This window comes from Peromyscus californicus, unplaced genomic scaffold, assembly GCF_007827085.1.
Source record: "Peromyscus californicus insignis strain IS unplaced genomic scaffold, ASM782708v3 Scaffold_11__1_contigs__length_118956290, whole genome shotgun sequence".
NCBI lineage: Eukaryota > Metazoa > Chordata > Mammalia > Rodentia > Cricetidae > Peromyscus > Peromyscus californicus.
In genome coordinates, this window is record NW_026294402.1 from 47,510,199 (window position 1) to 47,529,150 (window position 18,952).

General features: G+C 43.2%; 1 protein-coding gene across 2 annotated transcripts in view; it reads right to left on the minus strand.

Annotated features, from left to right (window-relative positions):
- The window catches only part of Ddx10 (DEAD-box helicase 10), a 468,305-nt gene that overhangs the window by 224,792 nt on the left and 224,561 nt on the right, over positions 1-18,952 (minus strand). For both annotated transcript variants that reach the window (XR_008222819.1, XM_052760354.1), the window contains exon 18: positions 3,365-3,510. Coding sequence is in view for 1 of the 2 variants with exons in the window: in XM_052760354.1 (XP_052616314.1) it covers positions 3,365-3,510 (146 nt within the window). In the remaining variant the exon portion in view is untranslated. The remainder of the gene's footprint in view (positions 1-3,364; positions 3,511-18,952) is intronic.

The following is an 18,952-nucleotide window of genomic DNA, read 5'->3' on the forward strand; positions in this document are numbered from 1 at the left end:
TAGTCTGGGCTGGACTGGAATTCCCTATATAACCCAGGCTGGCCTTGAACTCATGATTTATGTGCTACCTCAGCCTCCTGAGTGCTGGGACTATAGGCCTAAGCTACCATATCCAGTGCAGTATCATGAACAAGTCCATCCTGAGTGGGGACCTGCTGGACCTACATCCAGAGCATTGCTGGAAGTGCTTCAACAGTCAAGTCCTGGTGAGCGTGATCGTAACCTGCTAGCTAGAACATCTGGGGGAAACCTTTATCCTCATCCACTTCCCGGAAATGCCAGGTGCTTACTCTTTCCCCTCGAGCTCTACTTTTGCTTTGTAGTCAGTGGGTTTGCATTCACTTGTAACTCCTTTTGTCCAGGTTACACTCAGTGGGTTTGCATTCACTTGTAACTCCTTTTGTCCAGGTTACACTCAGTGGGTTTGCATTCACTTGTAACTCCTTTTGTCCAGGTTACACTCAGTGGGTTTGCATTCACTTGTAAGTCCTTTTGTCCAGGTTACACTCAGTGGGTTTGCATTCACTTGTAAGTCCTTTTGTCCAGGTTTCACTCAGTGGGTTTGCATTCACTTGTAAGTCCTTTTGTCCAGGTTACGCTCATAAGCAAGCAAACTGAAGGAACGTCATCCTTGGCTTCTCTTCTTACCAAAGGCTGAAGGGAAAGGTCTAAACTAATCCTCCAGTGACCTTCTTTCCCAAGAAGATTTCACCTTTCCCATAATCATCAGTTTGCTTGTCAAAGGAGACCCAAGGTGCGCTGGAGATACGTGACAAGGGCAGTTATGCAAAGACAAGTGACATTTTTGCTCTGATGAACTATCCTTGGTCATTAGAGGGTGCTGGGCCTCTATCATTGCAGACACTACCCCAGAGCCAATGGAACTCCTTGCATCCATCTCGGCAGAGTGTTCTCACTGACATTAACAGAGAACTTCTCTGTGCAGATCAGCACCCAGAAGGAAAGAGCGAAGACACATTAGATGACCAGTAGGAAGTCCTTCAGAGTGGGACAAAGCTGCACAGGTCATGGCAGACAGGTAGGACTGATGCTGGTGGAAGTAGGGCCACTGTGGGCGGAAGTTCCCAGAAAGAAGCTGTGACTGACTGCAAAGACTGACTGATTAGAACATCAGTGATGTGGAGAGGTTTGAATGTTGTGAGTCCAGAGCCAAATTATCTTGGGCCATCTTTAGCTCACTTGATAGTCATTTTATGCCTCACTCCACCCAGTGTAAGTGAGCTAACATCCTGTGACCACCAGGTAAATTCTTCGGAATACATGAATGGACAACTAATACCAGCCCCAAAGCTAACAATGCCATCATTAGCATCAGAAGCATGTAACCCATCTGCATGATGCACTCACCAATGTATCTGAAGTGTGCTCATTTATGATTTTCTTTGCTATGCTACAATAAAAAAAAATTCATACAACCACTGCCACATCAGAACATGATATTTGGGACAATCTGAACCTGTGTTCCTAGACCATGGTCACTCACATTTGGCTCCAGAAAGAGCCATCTCTTTTTCATTTTGAGATCAGAACCATGGTTTTGCGTTGATACCACGCGGATGGGAAGCAAGCATAGAGGAAACGATGGTTATGGCCAGTGGCTGGAGAAAGATGTGTGGGAGATGGGCTCTGTGGGCTTAAAACAATAGATCAGAGAGAGACTTGGTAAGACATTGGGCTGGAAGTTGCCTCCATGGGACATGGTAAACGAGAAGAACCCTAATAACCCAGAACATGGCAAAGAGAAGAGGACTGAAGGAGCACTAGAAATCACTCAGGGAGCAATAGACAGCTGCAAAGTGTGGAGGCCCAGAGGGTGACTCAGCAGAAAGAGGGGCACAGCTCACGCAGGCTTCGCTGTGCCAAGTTCATGTGGGGGCAGAAGAAACAGCAGACTACCTCATCCAAAAGTGAAGTCAGGGGACCCTGGGAGAGGAGACGCCACATGTTTCCTTTCATGTGTGCGATCTAGAAGGGTGGAGAGTGACAGAGAGTTATGAGTGCAGAAAGGAAGGGGTGGGTGTAAGGGAGGGAGAAAGAACGAACAGAAAGTAATGGTGGAGAAAGACAATGTCTAATGCTGTGTGGTTTCTTATATGTGAGGACTGTATAGTATGACATGAAGGCACACGGACTATTGGTGGGGAGTAAGGAAGCCAGTGCGGGGTGGGAGGAGAGACAGGGGAGGGTGATGGTACAGCGAATATGACCTAAGTACAACGATATCTATATATGAAAATGCCATAATGTATCCTTACTTTGTATACTAACTTTAAAAAGTGTTTTTAAAGAGTAAAAGAGAAAAACAAGATCTTTGCAGCAGAGCAAGACACAGGAGGAAGAGACAAGCCAGGCAGGTGATGGGGGGGGTATCACTGGAACATTACAGGAGAGGTAAGGGGAGAGATTCACACCCACAACCGCCATGTGCAGGGATGCACTTAACTCCTCTATGCAAACAGGCTTCCCTGCAGCACACATGCGCACCATCTTCTCCGGCTTCCTCATTTAATGCTGGTCCCCATCCTCAATTGTACTGACTGCTTGATTTCCTAGTCTCTGTAGCTTTCGAGAACATAATTCACCACTGCAGAAAGTTTTATAGGACAGCACTATCTTCAAGAATATTATTTAAGAGAGCTGGCAGCAGACAGGTTTGGAACAAAGTAATTCTATAGCCATTGTTTAGGAGGTTAGAAATCACAAGTATGACAGTTATTTAATGTGGGATTATTTTTGCCTTTGTCAAGAAAGCACCTAAACACTGTGACGACGACCCAGCTTAGACCACACTGTAGTGAATACTACCAGCCTAATATTTCTTCAGGGTTGCATATAGGCCTGCAATGTAACCATGATCTACAATCTGGCCATCTGTGTACTGTGGTTATCATTTTTGTGTTATTTGTGTGTGTATAATCCTACATTTCTGTTCTATTTCTCAAGAGCTTGTGATTCTTAATCTTAAATGCAGAAATCAGTATTTTGTTGTGGTTCTGTGAGTTGAATCAAGGGCCTGTGCACACTAGGCATGTTCTTTACTGAGCTCTATCCTATGCAAAGATTTATATATTAACCATTAGCTCCTAATATCTGAGGTCACAGAAGACATTTGGGTTAATGATCACCCAGGTTCTCTTTTTGAGCTTCATTACCCCCATTCCTAGACTGTCTATCATACTCCTCTCTCTTGATTTCCATGTACTTCCCTCTGCCCCAAATACCCCAAGATTTGCATGCCCATGAATTTCAAAAACACCACTTACCATCATCCTGAATTTTGTTGGCAAGCTTTGCTCCTACTGCAGGAATCTGTTTAAATTTCTGGTTATCCACTTTGTCTCACCTGAAGCTCCTGTATGAGTCCTCAGAGTCTTCTGTGGCACCCTTCTGTATGCAATGACAAATTTGGTTGTCTGTGTCCTCCACCAGATCATGAGCTCTGGAACTGTTACCTTTTCGTGGATGCATCCCCAGAAGTAAACACAAAGTCTAGGATGCAAGAATACACAGTATATATGAAATTAATGAATAGATCAACAGCGAGCCATATTGTGTAAGTACAGGTGAAGGTTTACAGATAAGTTATGTGTCTACTCATAGTTCCTCGAGGGTGCGCCCCATTCACATTCTGGCCTTTCTTCCTCCCTATATAAAAATCAAAGCAAATAAGGATGATGAATGCCAAACTTAAGAGGTTAGTGTTTAATCTCAGAGGCAAAGACAAGGGCCTGGCATGAAGGAAGAACACGTATGTGGATGGTGGTCTATTTGCTCAGTGTTCTAGTCTTTAGGCTAGGTGATGAGTTTATGAGGCTTAACTTGTTAGTGGTTGATTCACAGCATATGCACACTGCACAGGACATATATGAAATGATTTTCTTCTTTTACTTCATTTCAAAATCTTCCTTCTGTGTCACATTTCACAGGCACTTCAGCATCTTTTTTTTTTCAAATGTAAGAGCCAGGAGCAGTAGAATGAAGCATAATGGTAATGTGCTTGGTCCTTTACCAGGTGTAAGGAGATGGATGCCCACCTCTAGGCCTGACCCTTTCAGCATCATTAAGAGAGGGGTTTCCATTATAGCCATGGTGGTCATGATGACCCTGCAGCCTGCTGCTGCAATGCCCTTTGCTTAAAAGCACATTCTTAATATCTCAATATTATGGAGCCCCCCTCAAAAACAAAAAAAAAAAAAGAAAGAAAGAAAATCTATGTAAGGCAGCATAAGGGAGCTGAGGCCCGGAACTGGTGTTCTTACCAATTCAGTACAGTCTCTTTGGTGCCCGCTCTTACTCAGCACTGTGCTGGGCATCAAGGGCATTTGGTGACAACCAAACCCAATAGGCACTGCTGATCCCAAGGTTCCTACTTTCTTGTGTGGAGAGCCAGACGTGTTATCAATGACACAGGAGCAGCCGGGGTGGGGTGGGGTGGGATGGGGGGACCTTAACTTTAAGTTGTGGGTAGAGGAGGGTGGTGAACTAAAAAGAACTTCCAGTGGAAGAGAGGAAGGACAGTTCCTGGAAAGGAGCTAGGACCAAGATATGAATACAGATTTACTGTGACCGGTAAATAATTTGACCTTCTAGACTGCCCCGAGGATCTCTCTCTCTCTCTCTCTCTCTCTCTCTCTCTCTCTCTCTCTCTCTCTCTGTGTGTGTGTGTGTGTGTGTGTGTGTGTGTGTGTGTGTGTGTGTGTGTTTTCAAGAAAGTTGCCATTAGGATGGCACACCAGTAGTTTTGAGAAGTTCACTAATGTACTCCTTAACCCTTATCTGTGGCCCCCAGGTAGCTGGAACTTAGGATATGTGGGTTATGTTTGTATTTTTTAATTTTAAAAATGTATGTATGTGGGTGTTTTGCCTTCACGTATGTCTGTGCTCAGCATGCATGCCTAGTTCCCATGGAGGTCAGAAGACGGCATTGGATGCTCTGGAGCTGGAGTTACAGATGGTTGTGAGCTGCCATGTGGGTGCTGGGAATTGAAGCCAGGTCCTCTGGAAGACTAGCTACTGCTCTTAATCTCTGAGCCATCTTTCCAGCCCCAATTCAGGTTATAATTCTTAAAAAAAAAATATTTCCAGCTAAGTGTGTAGATTCACACCTGTTATCTTAGCACTCAAGAAGCAGAGGCAGAAAGATTGCTAAGAGTTCCAGTTTTGTCTGGACTATAGTGTGAGACCCTGTCGCAAAATAGATAAACAAGCAAATAAAAGAAAACTTTCTCTGCAGGAGTTAATTAGGTTTGACTTGGATCAAGCTTAAGAAATTATGTTATATCTTTCAAGGACTTGAAAATTACTAAAGTAAAGAGGGAAAAGTAGTTTGGAACCACTGAAAAATAAAAATAAAACAACTCAAAAGTTAATTTTTTTTTCAGTAAAGATATTTGAAACAACAACACACACCAGATACTGGACATTGTCTAATAACAACACAGGGTTTCCTAGGGCTGTTGAACAAAGCCTTCCCTGTGGTCTTCCTTACCCCAAACTCCTCCATAGCGCTAAGTATTCCTGTTTCTATGTGTCTTTCACAGAACCATGGAACTAGCTCTGTCAGGTGGGGGCCTGTGCTGCTTCTTCAATAGCCTAGGCAGAACCCAGCTTTTGGGTTCCTCACTTGGCTGGGGTGGGTTAGAACTGATCTCCTGGATTCCCAGTCCTTCCAGAGAGAAGACAGCCTCTTGCAATTCCTTGCTTCTCCTTCCCAACAGCTGATTTTTCCATGTTTTTTTTTTTTTTCCAGGTCTCTCCCACTTCCATTCTTGGTACCAAGTCCTGCTGACAGAGGTGGTAATTAGGTGTGATTTAAGTGCTGCATAATTTGTCCAAGGCTATGCAATGCCAGCGTAAAATCAAGGGAGTTTGGTCAAGAGGAAATTTTATTTCGGAAGAGAAGAGGCGAGGGGAACAGGTGGCACCAGGCCATCTGCTTCAGAAGGGCTAATTAGGAGTCTGGTTTTGCTGAGAACATTTTTAGAAAAAGCATTTGCAAGGGTTGCTGAAAAGTAGTATCAATTCTGAGAAGGAAGTGAGAAGAGCCGCACAGGCTGAGCAGGCAGGGTGCTCCAGCTGCATCCAGGGCCAGCTCAACCTCACAGAGAAGGAGTCCCCGAAAAGATGCACCGGAAGGAAATCCTGGAAGTAGAAAGTAGCCAGCAAGCGGACTGGGTGACCCCAAGTCTGGAGTACTGACACCCTGCCCCACTGATATTCTGCAGTGCTCTGTATCTCCAGGCAGCAGAATTAAAGACAAGAATTAAGGAGCAAGATGTTTTGAGAAAACGAAGGTTTTGTCTTCTCAATATCTTGTCTGTGACCACTAGGCAATTTCTTACCATCTGTACTCTGCAAAGGAGGAGGGATAAGTACTCAGGGAGAAAGAAACAGGTTTTAAGGGACAGGAGGGAGGAAAGGCAAAGAGAAAGTCCATGGAAGTGCATAGAAGGTATCATTTCTGAGCATGCAGCATGAATTTGGGTCAGTAAAAATGGCTTCCTATGAATATGCCACTTCAAATATATTTGTGCTGTATGACTTTCCAGAAACACCACTCACTTATAACTTAATGTTCCAGCTTTAATAGTTTTTGTAATGTGAACTAAATTAGTCAATTCATCGAATATTTGCCCGCATCTATTATAATCACTGTAATTACCTTCATCTGTCTACTAAAGGACAATTTCTACTTTGTGTTATTATCTTTACACTGCAATAGCACCACAGAAATTAGAAATTATATTTAGACAAATTAGTTCCCTCCCACAATTTCAGTTTCTCATATGAAAAGTTCAGTGACAGATTCCAAGTTGGCCTAGAGATTTTATATTTAACTAACTCATAATCTGGTATGAAATGTGTAGTGCATAATAGTCAAAAGAATATAATCTCATAAATTTAGACTTCATTAATGTGGAATTTACCATGTTTATATTTGCTCTATCTAGAAAAATGAAGTTTTCTAGAAAATTATTATTATAAATTCAAATGTACCAAGAAGTTTCCTAATGCTGTCTTCAAGAGTCTGGGTGTTTTCAAAACCAAAGACTTCCAATTGCATATCTAATTCTGTAAGTTATATACTGTGGTAAGAGCTCTACTTACCTCGTGGAAAGAAAGAGGAGGGGAAGGAGGAGGAAGAGCAGTGGCTGCCACTGTTCCTTCCACTGCTGGAATAAAACACTCTGACCAAAAGCAACTTAGGGGAAGAGAGGGTTTCTTTCAGCTTACAGGTCACAGAACACCACTGAAAGAAATCGGGGCACATATGGAACACATATGAACTCACAGAGACTGGGACAGCATGCACAAGATCTACAAATTCCCAGTGGACACAAAGTCCCACCCCTAACCAAGAAACCAGTTGTAATTGATACCAGCTGAGAACGGGAGCATTAGTTTCCTCCAATGATGTACTTCTGAGTATATCAACTACACTCTAGGGAAGGCCCCGTGTCCAGGAGTAGTCAGCCTTTACAAATGGATTCTATGGATTTGAGGGTTTTGTGTGTGTGTGTGTTGTTTTATTTTGTTTTTTTTTAATATTTTTTGTCTTATTGGGTTTTTTTTCTTAAGTTTGTTTTGATTTTTGGTTTTTGTTTTTCCTTTCTTTTGAGGGGGAGGGTAGGAAGGTGGGGAGGATCTGTAAACAATTTGGAGAGGGAAAAGAATATGATCAAAATATATTACATGAAAAAAATCTTTAATAAAAAATTTAAGTTAAAACAAAAAAAAAAAAAAGCAATCGGGCAGTAACTCAAAGAGGAACTTTAAGTAGAATCCTTGGAGAACTGCTACTTGCTGGACCAATTCCATGCTGATGCTTAGCCATCGGTTTTATATAGCCCATAACTGCCTGCCTAGGCATAGTGCTGCCTACAGTGGGCTGGGCCTTCTCACATTAATTAGCAATCAAAACAATCCCTCACAGGCATGCTCCAAGGCCACTCTGACCATCTCCTCAGGTGACTCTAGGCTGTATCAAATTGACAGTTGAAGCTGACTAGGACCGAAACTAAAACTACTAGTGTCATTCTATCATATACATCTGGCAAAATGTAGCATACCACAACTGATGTTCTTTTCCCTTCCCTGTGGTGATATTTTGTTTGTGCTCTAACAAAAAAAGCTTGCCTGGAGATTGAAGGGCAGGGCTAGTTACTAGTTAACCATAGAGGCCAGGCAGTGGAAGCACACACCTTTAATCCTAGCACTTGGGAGGAGGAAACAGGAAATGATATGGCTGGGCAGAGAGAGAGAGTGATAAGGCGGGGTGGAGACAGGCGCTCGGCTCCCTTTCAGGCTGAGGAGTTGGCGAGGTAAGAGTTGGCTGTGGCTTGTTCCTTTGTTTCTCTAGTCTTCCAGCTTTCACCCTAATATCTGACTCCAGGTTTTTATTGTTAAGACTAATTAGAATTCATGCTACATCTATCTTGAAAATACCCTTATCAAGAAGTTACAAGGGAAACCTATTCAATGAAAATGTACAGTGATATCTTACATGGTATTTGTCTGTATAGACTCCCCAGAAGGTAGCCCCAAGGGAAGAGGATGAGTGTGTAGATACAAATCCACTCAACAAGTACTTAACCCTTACTGAGATTAAAATAAAAAGATCCAGGTCACTTCTAACAAGAAACTCAACTCCTCAGGCAAGATCACCTTGCCATGTCAAGATCCCATCTCAATGTTTTCTGAAGCCATTCACAAAAGCAGGGAAAGAGATGCCTATATCCCCACTTAGTCCATTTCTGTCCTGCCTTGAGCAGGTTATCGGAAGAAAAATCTCATTATGCCTCACTCAAACAAGCCTGAGGTCAGCAGACAGGAAAAATGTCCCTGTGGGGTAAGACTGTCAAGGGGTGATGATGATCCCTGAGAGCCTACCTGCAACAGTAGGCTAGTTCTAGTCCAGTCAGTGTCTAATTTAATTGGAATTTATATGTAGTAGTATTTCTCTAGACTAAGAATCAAAAGGAAGTGATTCTTATGACGGTCAAGCCATGGAGTCCTTGGAAAGATGCACAAGGAAGAAGAGCCCCAGCACTTCTGACTGAACCAGAGTGAGGAAGAGGGGTGGCCACACTGTTAGCACAGTGCAGAGAGATGGGGAGATCTCCAAACTGCCACGAAAGCCAGGCGCTTGTCAATTTGCTAAGCTTAAGGTCAGAACACCCTCCTCAACACTGTGTCTGACTTGTGAAGTCAAGGCATGAACAATGGGTTTGCTCATATACGTTCATTCCAGCTCCTGCTTCACGATGTTTATGAAATGCTCACTCATTAAACATAATGAAAAGTCGATGCTTGTGTGTGTGTGTGTGTGTGTGTGTGTGTGTGTGTGTGTGTGTGTGTGTGTGTGTGTTTTGTGTAGGTATGCATGCTTGCATGTGTTGCAGGCACATATGTGTAGGTGAGTATGGGAGCTGAAGGTTGACATTAACTGTCTTCCTCAATTGCCTTCTAACTTAATTTACTGAGGCATGGGCCTCTCACTGATTCCTAAGCTCACCCATCCAACTAAGACCCAGGGATCCTCTGTCTGCGGTCTCCAGCACTGATATCACAGGCAAGCTGTCACACCCACCCAGTTTTTTATGTGAGTTCTGGGGATCTGAACTCCGGTCCTCACACTTACATAGCCAGTGCGCCACCCACCGAGCCACCCCCAGCTTCCAATGTTCCTTTAAGTCATGAACTATAAACCTGACAGTGGCACTATTTACCTACCCACCATCTTTGAAAGAACCAAATCCAATTTTCAAAAGTTTGTTAGACAAAAATTGAAACTCGATGCATTAAAACAATTACTTCCCATATTCCAACCTCAAAATAGATTGTTTCCAGTCCATTATGAGCGGTTTGGAGAGATTGCTCATGAACAATCTGGCCCTACCCGGAGACATCCTGGTGGCTCCTCTTCTGTTCCATAGAGCAATTAGCATGCCTCTTGGAAAAACCACAAGCAACAACGTGGGGCCATGAGTAATCAAGGAGTCCGTTTTCATTTCCAGAGTATTAAAGGCAGAAACCCAGGGGCTTGAGCAGAAACTAGAAAACAGCAGAGGAGATCTTGATTGCGTTTTGAAAATTCCAATTTCATTTCGAGCACAGAATGTGCCCCAGAGCAAAGCAAGCTATGGCAACTGTCCTTAATTACTTCTTTCCTGGGTTGCTTCTAACATTAGCAATCTGGAGGCCAGCTCCATAAACCTGGCTGGAAATCACTCAAAGTCATTCGCTAATCATTTATTTGAGAGGTTGGCAGAGGTTATACTGTGTAATGAGACTCCCCTAAATAACTATTCATCAGAATGGGGTTCTTAACTCTGAAATCCCCCCAGGACCAATGGGATTTCAGAGTCAGTCATGGCCCAAATATCTTGTTTCCCTTGTGGTTCCCACGACCTGCTTCTCCTCTGTTCTATTTACCTAGACGGAGTACTGCTATCTTCTATGCTCTAAGACAGTCCGACATAAAATAGCCGGCCTTATTACTTCCAGCATTGTGAACATATCTGCCAGAATCTGTGTCCTGATTTGTAGCCTGAAGAACTGGGGAGCCGTGAGGCCTGGACCTGCCATCCTTTGCCCTCTGTGCATTCATGGGCTCTGTCTAGCCACGTCAGGTGTATTGCAGTGTTGGGGGCAGGGAAAGAAACAGAGATGTGAGGCAGAGAACAAAGAGAAGAGTGAGCTAACTTATCCTGGACAGTAGAATTTTTCTGAACTCTAAAGATTTCCTCGAACACAGAGAAAGTGGGGTAGGAGGCTTTAATCTAGAGAGGGAGGAGAAGAGATAAAGAACACTGAGGATAACTGAAAAAAGCCATAGGGAAACATTAGTATCTACTTAAAATACACATATAATACATAAAAATATATGCGTAGAGCAGATATAAATAATCTGGACTGATAGCTTCCTTCCCTAGAAGCCACGGACTATCTAACAGAAACCCAGTGGCTACTGACCTTGGGTGCCTCCCAGAACCTGAAAGTAGGATGCTATTACTGAAGACACTACACACACTTTAGACACAAGACTGGGTAGAATCAAGCTGGAACTGACCTGGAAGCCTCCTCCCTGAGGACTCTCTCTCATAGCACATTAAGGTGCTACCCAAGCTGCCAACAGAGAAAAGCAATCACTAGTCTTCCCCAGCTGTAAAGCCTATCCATCACAGAAATGACTCACATGGCAAAACATCCCCTTAGGGTGCAATAGTGGCATTTATATCTTGGGGGTACTAACAGCCACCTAGTCAGACTTAAGGCCTGGTCAATAGGAAGGAATTAATGCCTGGTACTATAAACCTAGCCAAATATCTGTGACTGGTGAAGTCATGGACCCTAGAGGAGAATCTGCTACTGCTACTTTCCTAAACCAGTATAGTTTCTAACTGCATTCCAAATACCTAACCTTATATCCACATGCAAATGCAGCTCTTGCCTCTCATCAAAGAAGCTTCTTTTTGCAGCAGATGGAAATCATCATAGAAATCCACAACTTGTCAAAGTGCAGAAAGCAGCTGACCATAGGGTGTCCAACCCTAGCTAGTACATCTACAATACAACCCTACACCTAAGGCTCAGTGAACATCTGGAAAGACTGTAAGAGCCAGAGGACCAGGATGGCTACTGTGAGATAGTGTCTGGGATGCAAAAGCTGCACCCAGGAAATCCTAACAACACGGTTACCTAAGTAAGACCTACACAGTGACAACAGCTGACATCCCAACATGAATGAGAGAACTCTCCCAAGGCCTCACCCCTATATGAAGAGCTATAGGTAATTAATGGCTGCTAAAAGAGGAAGAATCAGTCTTATCCAGGGATGGGCCCCAGATATGTTAGCCACTCCCAAGTGGTAAGCCCTAAATACATATACATATAAGCAACACTCAATGTTCTTAGCAGGTTATGGTTGTATGTATGTGTATACACATACATACAAACATGTAACAATAATAATTAAAGAAAGGGTCATGAATTTGAAGGGAAATGGGAGGAGTTGGATGAGGGAGAGGGTGGGGTAGAAATTATGTAAATACAGTATTCATGTATGAAATTCTCACAAAATGTATGTTTAAAAAAGCTAAAAACCAAAACCATCATTTTGGGATCAAGTTCACCAGTGGGGGAGAAAATCAAAACACAGTGTGTGCTGACATCAAATTTGGCAAAAGACAAGCAGGGAATTCACCTTGAGGGAAGCCAGTGCCCTCCTCTGGCAGATGGGGCATGATGAACACCTGCAGGCAGACGTCTAAGCGATGTCCATTCAGGCATCTCCCAGCCAGTAAGTCCAGAGGCCAGACAGGTAATTTTGCTGCTGCAAATGTTTGCACGTCAGACTTCTGACAAACAGGATAATGCCCTGTAGAAGGCTGGGCCAATTCACTATCATAGTAATGGAAGCCACTTGACCCCTCTCTAGGACCTCCCTCCATCCAGCAGCCCCAGCCCCGCCCAGTCAGTGATAGCTCAGGCAGGCGGGAGGCTATTACTGAAGGGCAGCGGAGCCTCTCATCCTGATTTACTGAAGCCACATTTCACACTGGTAAGCAGCAACAGCAGCAAGAATAACAGAGACAAGGAGATGGATTCTCTTTCTATAAATAAACAGAAAACTGCTGTGGGACGCCAAAGTCATAAAGATGCAACAGAGACACCAGGCTCCCCTTCACTCACCAAGAAAGCCTCTGCGTTATGTAAGAATTACCCGGCACTTGGTCAGAAGACCTTTTAATGTCAAGGATCTCTGAAATTAGATTTAATGTTCACACTGGAATGACTGTGGAGGACTGGTCTAGAGCATGGAAGAAGAGGAACTTTCTAGTCCCTCTTAGTTTTCATAAGGGTTTTTCGGGCCCAGCCTATCAATGCTGTGTTTGAAATGTAACACAGTCAGTCAGTCCCCTGGAGTGCCAGTCTGGCCTGCTCACATCAGGTTTGTCTAATTCCATCTTTAGTTTTAAATCTGATCCCAAAAAAGTCTGTCTTTGATCAAGTGACTTTTCTTTTATGATGGACCAGGCCATTGGTGATATTGCTGGTCTGGAGGGTAGCCTAGAATTGCCATCTTGAATATCACCAGCTTTCCCAGCTTAAACTAGCTCTGAGGAGTACCCAGTGGGCCATTCTCCAGTGGCCCCATCCTCCAGCTATTTCTTCTTTCCTTCCTCTTAAATGTTTTATTCTAAAATCTCCTATGGGTAAACCTCTATCGGTGTCTATGGAGAAACAGAACAAAAAGGCTATGTAAATAAAGAGGTTTATTGTAAGGAAGTGGTTTGCTTAAACCCGAGGTTGAGGTTCCAAGATCTATTGTTGGCAAGCTGGTCACCCAGGAGAGTGGGCGGTGTAAGTTCCAGGAAACAAACAAACAAACCCCGGTTGAAGGGCTGGTGAGTTGGCTCTGCAGGTGAAGGTGTTTGCCACCAAGCCTGACGACCTGAGTTTGATTTACTCAGGGCAGTTGCGGGGGAGGAGCTCTTCCTGGAGGAGTGCCAGCTTCTTTGTCCTGTCCTTCTTGTCCAGGTCGTTGCCTGACTAGATGAGGTCTGTTCACACTGGGGAGGGTTAACACAAAAACATTCTTCCAGACACAGGAAGAAGAATGTTTGACCAAATATCAGGGCACCTTGGAGCCCAGTCAAGTTACCCCTGAAATTACTCATCACGAAATCATCTGTTATTTTTGTTCTTTTTTTCTTTTATTTTTGTTCTTATAAAGAAACTTGCCTTTATCTGTTTATGACACTACAACAAAGAATCATAAATTGGATAAGTCATAAGCAGAAATTTATTCCTGATGATTCTGGAAGCTGGGAAGACTCTCCTGAATTCAGCCCTTCAAAGAAAAAAAAAATCATGTTTCTTAAAATTTTATACTGGGGCTCACTGATTTCTAGCCTGGCTGAGAAAATGTGGTTCCCAGGTTCAGGAAGAAGCTCTGTTAAAAAAGAATAGGCTGAGAGGGATGGAGGGGGACACCCAAAGCCCTCCTCTAGCTCTGTGCTTGTGCACAGGCATGCACACCCTGCCCCATATAGCCACTCATACAAACAACATGAATTGATCAGCAGTGATCAGCAGTGTTCATCTCCCTGCAAACAGGACAGCCAGCCGCCTCACGCCCTGACACCATGCCTTGTCACCGAGGTATACTGCACCATCAAAACCCGAGCCAAATTACCCTCCCTCCTTCCAGTTGTCTCCTGAGGTATTCAGTCACAGCACAGAGAAAATAAACGAGGGTACTGTTACAAACGAATCCTTCCATTTCCATTTCTGAATGCTGACTTGTCAGAGACAAGGCAAGCTTTGATAGCTGTGTATGTTATCTTTTCCCTGCCACACTGCAAAATTGCCATACCAACTTTGTTAGGTCTTTAAATAGCCAAGAGTAGAGTTCTGGAGTCTTAGAAGGTTATAAAAAGCATACCACACATGAGAAGAAGTAATTTTAATACTAGTCATTTCTTTTCTTGATTTATTTCATTCATGAAAAATCCCAATACTGTGCTGTCTAAAGACAGTAGAAGCAATCAGTTTATAATTCCAGATTTTAACGTAAGTAGATTTAGGTTTTGACATTCAATATTTGCTGGTTGGTTGAGGTAATGGTCCTTATCGTAGCTAGGTTACTTCCATTTTTGCTTCTTAGTTTGTTTTCATGAAACAGAGTTGCATGTAGCCCAAGCTGGCTTCAAACTTGATATGTAGCTTAGGATGACCCCAGATTCCTGTGTCCTCCTGTCTCTGCCCTCCCAAGGTCTGGGATTGCATACATGTGCCACCACACCCAGATCTTTATTTTACTTCTACATTGCTTTCTTTTATAAAATGCCCTTTCAAAATCTAATACAACCATATGACTTTTAATTTCTTAATTCAATGGCGTTAGACTGATCAGTAGCCTATGTGCACCCATTCTTACATATATAAGTCTTAGTAGGTCATATTGTACTGTTCCTCTAAACCTTCACAGGATCCTATTTTCAGTTTGTTCAACTTTGTACCAATATTTATGAGTTATATTAGTTTATAGTTTCTTTTTTTCAATTATGCTCCCCTTAGCATATTTGAATGTTAAGGTTAGATTAGGTTCATGAAGTGAATTTGACTGTGATCTCTGATTTTCCTATGGTTTAGTTAAGTGATTTATCCAAATTGCGTCCTGTAGCGCATGCAGCAAAGGATAGCTGTAAATGTGTCCCAACACAAAATTGTAAACTTACTTAAAATGTGAGGTTTGTTTTTTGCACTTTTTATTTTTGTGATTCAATAACATGGTTCTGGTGTATGAATTCTGTAGATAATAACGTTGTGTTTCAATGGTTGGGCACATCTGGGTCCCGTTATGACTGCCTGTCTTTAAATGCTAGAGCTCCTTGGTCCTAAAACCCATGAGAGCCTTTCTCTATCCTCTGGTCGCCCCATTTCTGGCCCCAGGATGCTACTTAGTCTTTCAGGATCTACAGGGCAAGTTCTACATTTAAGATGGTTTCTCCTTCATTTTATCTTCTTAGGCTTGTTCCTTTGCTGTTGGTTTTGATTCCCTTTCAAATATTTTGGTGAGATGATAAATATGATGAATAATCTAGAAGGGTATATACCTTTAAGTCACTTTCTCTCCTTGACACAAGAATATCTTGGATGGTCACAAGATTCTTGCATATTTCCTGTAGATTTTGTTTCATTATCATCTAGCTTCCAGGTAAGTAGTCTGATGCAAATCCTCTTCCTTAGTCCATGAAACTAATAACTTCTTTTTCTTTTCTAAATGCTTATGAGATGGCCTCTTAGTTCTTAAGAGTTCAAGAAGTTTTACCAGAGCATGCCAAGTATCACTTTGCTCCTCAATCTGATCTGGGATCAAGCTAGTCTCTTCAGCACTGACGAACATTATCCGTCAAAGTCTCCTTCTTGTGTATGTTTTCACCGACTCTTACTCGGTCCCTTTCATCCCTTCATAATTCCTCCCATTTGTGGGTTAAGTCTCAGTTCGTGTTCTCATTCTTGATTTCTGTCTCTTTGTGATTTTGTCCAATGCTTTGCTCTTCCAGGCTACCAAAATAAGAGTCAGAAATGACTGTTTACACCTCTGTTACATCCACTGCCTTGGCTGAAGGAGGCATATGATTGTTTCTTTCTTTTGGAAGTCTTCTCCATAATGCACTCCATCTCTTTACATTTCTTACTACTTTTTGCCCCTTCCCTAGGGCCACGCCCCTCCCCTGAGATTGTGTTCCCTTATTCTAACTCATCTCTCTCCCAAGCTTCATGCTGTCTGTGTCAGTCAGTGAGGTCAGCTGGTTGATGGTTGGTGATGGAGAGTTTCTTCTTCCTAGGGGTGGTAGCACAAAAGCAGAAAGAGTCTATGTCCTGTAGGGACCATAGGAGGAAAGTTCTGGGGGCTCAGCTTCCTAAGAGATAGGCCCATGCTCCATCCCTCCTCTGGTTCTTTTTTGGCCCCTTGGGTACCTGGGGTCCAGAGGTGTCCATCTGAAATCATCCTTCTCTCCTAGACCAAGTCATCTATGGGGTCAACCCTTTACATTCCCCACAGAGCTCCACTGGCTGTCCCCACCCTCTTACCAAATTGGTATCTAATTCTCGTATAAAATTCCTGCCAACCTTCTCGCCTTCAGAGCCTCCAGCCACCTGAGCCCAGCACTCATCAGTTCCAGATGCCATTTAGCCTGAGAAACACAGATGCCTTGGAACTTTGGGTGTGGAGAAATGAACTTGCTGGTTAATAAAACACAAAAACCAAACACACACACACTAAAAACCTGCCTTGGGTGCCCTGTCTCCTTTTAGCCTCATTCCAGCAAGAAAAAATCACACAGATGTCTACAACACAGCCCTGCTGCTGGGTGGGGTAGGGAAAGGAGAGTATCCAATTTAAGAAATACTTTAGATGCCATTTCTCTTCATTTCTGCCAGGCCTGCCCAAGTTCTATGGAGATCTCAGCATGTGAATCAATTCTCATGTTTACCACTGTGTTCATTAAATACAGGAAACCAGGAGGCAAGGGCAGATCTGGATGAGAGGAGAGGATTCCTTCTACAATGTCTTACGTGTCCTCATGTAATCATGCTGTAAAACCAAGAACACCCAACATCACACAGCAGTCATCCTCATGTGAATACTGAGTCAACTACAAAGATGAGCATCACTACTCAGGCCCTAACAAAGCCAAGCAGTTCATAGCAAATTCCGCTCTGAGGGGCCTAATGACCACTTAGCATCTGTGTTTCCTTTTTACCAATGACTGCAGAACATTTGTGTAGCTTCTCACTGCCCCCGATTCTCAGCATGACTCATTTAAAATCCAGCACTTGAGGGCACTACAGTCTCCTAAAAGGTCTTTGAGAAGCATCCAGAAACAAGCTGAAATGAGTAAGCACAAGAAAGGCCAATTCCAGGCACAGGCTATGACAAGAGGAATAAGTTCTAGGTAGGATCCTACCCAGGTTTCCTGACCTAAAGGCAGAGGACCTGCTGCCTACCTTATGGACCTACTGGACGGCTAAAGGACTGCTTCATAAGGAGCCATACTAGAAGGAAACACTGGTGTTGCTGTCATCTGTACCTCCAAAGGCTTGTAGGGACCTCTGTTTCAGCCCTGGCTCTTGCTACTTTCAAGCCTGGGAAGTTTCAGAAAACACATTTCTTCACACCCTCATCTATTTTTATAGTTCCCATTAGCAACAAGAGGCATCAGGGTGATTAAAGCAGTGTTACTATTAACAGTGTCTCATTGACTTATGATGGCACAAACAGAAGAAGATCTTATGGGTGTACTTAGCAGGATGCATTAACTGAGCAATAAAGGGTATGACTGCATTCATAAGTAATAAACTTAAATCAATCTTGACTCCTAAAAAATAGATAAGAATGAAAGATCTTAATGGATCCAAATAGGAAAGCGAGTAGGTTTTTGCTCATTTTTCTTTTCTGCCTTGGGTTGCTTATTCATTTATTTTTCCTAACAAAGGCCTTCTCTCCAGTTCTTCTAGCAGAGAAGTGACAAGATCTGTCCTGACCACAACACTTATCGGTTGACTGATGGCTCTCCCACTAATAACAGAAAAGTATCTTGGCGCCGAAAGGCAAGAGGTAAATGAGAAATTCTGGAACCAACATTAACCCTACAAAGTGGCAATCAAGGATCTGGTTATGAGACAAACTGCCTTCCAGAATCAAGGATTGCTGTGTTCTAGCCACATTCCTCCATTTGAACACTTGAACCGACTATTCCAAGAATTTTTTTCCAACCTCTGGCAACTTCTGTCTTCTTGGCTTTGCAAAGTGGGTGTTTTGTAACTCATCCTTGAGGATCACAGCAGGTAAAGTAATTCATTCACAAAGTACCTATCCCAGGTGATGAGCTGTAGGCTACGTTGGTAAAGTGCTTGCCTAGTGTGGTAGCTTGAATGTAGTTGGCCCCCATAATCTCATGGGGAGTGACACTATTAGGAGTTGTGGCTTTGTTAGAGTGGGTATGGCCTTGTTGGAGGAAGTGTGTCACTGTGGAGGCGGGCTTTGAGATTTCCTATGCTCAGGACACTGCCCAGTGTCTCAGCTGACCTGCTGTTGCCTGCAAAATGTAGGACTCTCAGCTGCTTCTCCAGCATCATGTCTGCCTGCACACCACCACGCTTCCTGCCATGATGATACTGGACTGAACTTCTGAACTGTAAGTTGCCATTCCAATTAAATGTTTTCCTTTATAAGAGTTGCCGTGGTCATGGTGCCTCTTCACAGCAATAGTAACCCAAACTAAGACACCTAGCATGCAAGAAATCTTGTTTTCTATCACCAGCATCACATGAGACTGGGCGTGGTGGTACACACCTGTAATCCTAATACTTGGAGGTGGAGGCAGGAAGATCAGAAGTTAAAGGTCATCCTAAG